Source organism: Nansenia antarctica (genome assembly GCF_963989245.1).
Source record: "Nansenia antarctica genome assembly, chromosome: 6".
In the NCBI taxonomy this organism is placed as follows: Eukaryota; Metazoa; Chordata; class Actinopteri; order Argentiniformes; family Microstomatidae; genus Nansenia; species Nansenia antarctica.
In genome coordinates, this window is record NC_137676.1 from 12,611,731 (window position 1) to 12,614,548 (window position 2,818).

General features: G+C 50.4%; 1 protein-coding gene across 1 annotated transcript; it reads right to left on the reverse strand.

Annotated features, from left to right (window-relative positions):
• Positions 1-265: 265 nt before the first annotated feature.
• snai1b (snail family zinc finger 1b) lies at positions 266-2,510 on the reverse strand (the record flags this gene model as incomplete). Its single annotated transcript, XM_080535267.1, has 3 exons — positions 266-447; positions 1,046-1,591; positions 2,435-2,510. 3 exons carry the CDS (start codon positions 2,508-2,510, stop codon positions 266-268), a joined length of 804 nt encoding a protein of 267 aa, XP_080391393.1.
• Positions 2,511-2,818: the final 308 nt, after the last annotated feature.

A 2,818-nucleotide genomic window follows, 5' to 3' on the forward strand; every position in this document is an offset into this window, starting at 1 on the left:
GAGTGAATCATGCTACAAAGACATCTCTGGTAGGCAGCCACACTGCCTGCTGTCCTTTCAGTTCCCCCCTGGTGTGTCTGGAGGCCTGAGGTGGAGGGGTGCTCCATAGGGGGAGGGGGGGGTAGTCCATTCCCTTCCAAATGTCCTCTTGGTTGGTCCTTGTGGCTCACCGAGCCCTATCCCTTCCCAATAGCTGGCCAGCATTAGCGGACTGACCGGCCATCTGGAGCACCGGGAGGGCCAGCACGGTGTGTCCTGTCCACTCCTAGGAGGCAGGGCAGCAGCCGGAGGCGCTGTGCTTGTGCAGCAGGGACATGCGGCTGAAGGTGCGAGAGCAAGAGCCACACTGGTACTTCTTCACCTCGGAGTGGGTCTGCAGGTGGGCCCTCAGGTTGGAGCGGTCCGCAAACGCGCGGTTACAGTGCTGGCAGGAGAATGGGCGCTCACCTGAGAGAGAGAGAGAGAGAGAGAGAGAGAGAGAGAGAGAGAGAGAGAGAGAGAGAGAGAGAGAGAGAGAGAACATGGTTAGCATTGCAGTAAGGTTAGAGGTTTAGAGGTAGAACTAAGGAGACTCAGGGTCTCAGAAAAAATGGCCTTTCACAATGTCTTGAGTCGCTACCGTAGTCATTGTTTTTCTAATGATAAATCACCTGGGACAATAGATTATATTCTAACGACCTAACTAGGAGCTCCATGCTAATTCTTCAGGGCTAATTCAGGGTTCTTTGGACTGATGTTTTTTTCACGCATAAACACAGAGGGGCTAAGATAAGATAAGAGCCATGCTGAGCAACAACATTTGTTTACCGCCAGAAGCCAATAGCCATCAATGAATATCAATGACTGACCAATCACCCTTACAACAGACAGGTAAAGGCTACCCGGGGAATCATTTTTATAATGTGATTATTTAACTTTTTAAATGTATGATCAAGTATCGTGGACTGGGTGCACCTGCAAAATCGGCCTTGATGTGTTTCCCCATGTATAAATAAAGGTGAAATAAAAGAAATAGTAATAGTAGTGTTAAACTGTAACCACTCACCGGTGTGTGTGCGGATGTGTCCTCTAAGCAGCCATGGTCTGGAGAAAGCCTTTCCACACGTGGGACACACACACGGCAGAGTGTGTGAACGGATGTGCATCTTCAGGGCCCCCAGGCTGGTGTACTCCTTAGGGCAGTGTTTGCAGTGGAAGGCTGGGCGAGGTGAGACCGTGCTGGGGACGGAGAGAGCCTGGCCCCCCCTGGGGCAGTGGGACAGCTGGTGCCTGCTCAGGGCGGAGGGGCTGCTGTAGCTCTTGGTGCAGTTCAGGCAGTGATAGAGGCGGTGGGGGGGTTCAGGGCTTGGGGGCTCTTCTGAGGTGCGGCCGCCCTCGTCCTCCTCCTCTCCACTGCTGCTGGAGGGGGAGCTGCTGAGGTCCAGGGGTCCCGTCGGGGAGGGGGGGAGAGTCGGGGAGCAGGGGGTGATAGGGGAGAGAGGTGAGGGCAGGGAGTCCATGTTGAAGACCGGGACGGTGGGGTAGCAGGTCAGGGCAGAGCTGTTGTCCCTCATTGGAAGCTCAGCGAGAGGATAGCGCTCTGGAATAACTGCTGAGAGAGCGAAAGAGATAGTGGAGAAAAAATATGTGAGTCAGGTGGTTTTTCACTTCCACGACCAGTAATCTAATTACACACTTAACTTGTTTTCATTCTCAGTGTCCTGTTACAGTCACATTCTCTGTATTCAGAACAGACCTGACCCTGACCAAGCCCGTTTATTCGATTAACAAATGTTCCAATTCACCAGGGGAAACACTTGCCTCTACTGTGGCCCCATTAGGAGATGTGTGACCACCAAGTTCTCTCTCTCTCTTACACACACACACACACACACACACACACACACACACACACACACACACACACACACACACACACACACCATGTCCTTCTCCAGACTTAAAGTGGCACCAATAAAATGTGAATCCTTTTCTGTGTGGCTTTTGGTCACCTCCACAAAAGAGGTGTCGATGTTGACACGACGTTCCTCACAGACGTATTGTCCCTGTCTGCCTCCCTGGCTCCACACAAACTATGGCCTATTAAGCGCTATTTCCGCAGCTTATGGCCACGGGGTCGCAAAAACACTGGAGGGGGACGTGATCCCGACAGTTAAACAGGATCATGTGGCTGTAATTTGTTCTAAATCTAGGCTTGTCATTCAACGGGACAGTGTAATTCGTCACCAGATTTGGAGCGCACTCTCGCCTACCCCGCGGTGTGACACCAAACCGTTACACCACAATAATGACATAAGCGTATATTTGTATGTATATAGAGAATATAAAACATTAACAGACAACATCGTTTAAAATATATACAGCACAACTTACAAGCCAAATTTAGACAACTTACAAGACAGAATTAATAAAAGTTGAGTAAAACAAAACCTACCATTCTGGCTTTCCAACTCGCTGTAATTTGGCTTCTTGTTCGTGAAATACTTCTTGACCAGGAATGACCGAGGCATTTTTGAAGATCCTGGGTTTCTTCTGTTATTCACAGTGAAGAATAACGTGTCTCTTGCAGGGTGGTGTCCCGAATGAAATATCAAGGCAAGAACAGACAGAATCAATCAATGCGCCCCGAGATACCGTCTTTACGCACCGCTCAAAACAGCAACGCAGCTCGGAATGGTCGTCCACTCCAGAAGTCCAAAGTAACCTTTTCCCCTCGAGTGAAGCAGATTCCTGATGTAGGGATAATTTAATCGACCAAGGGCTAATGGATAAGTTGGGAGGCAGTCCCCTGATATAGCGGCCGAGGGGGGGCGGGGTG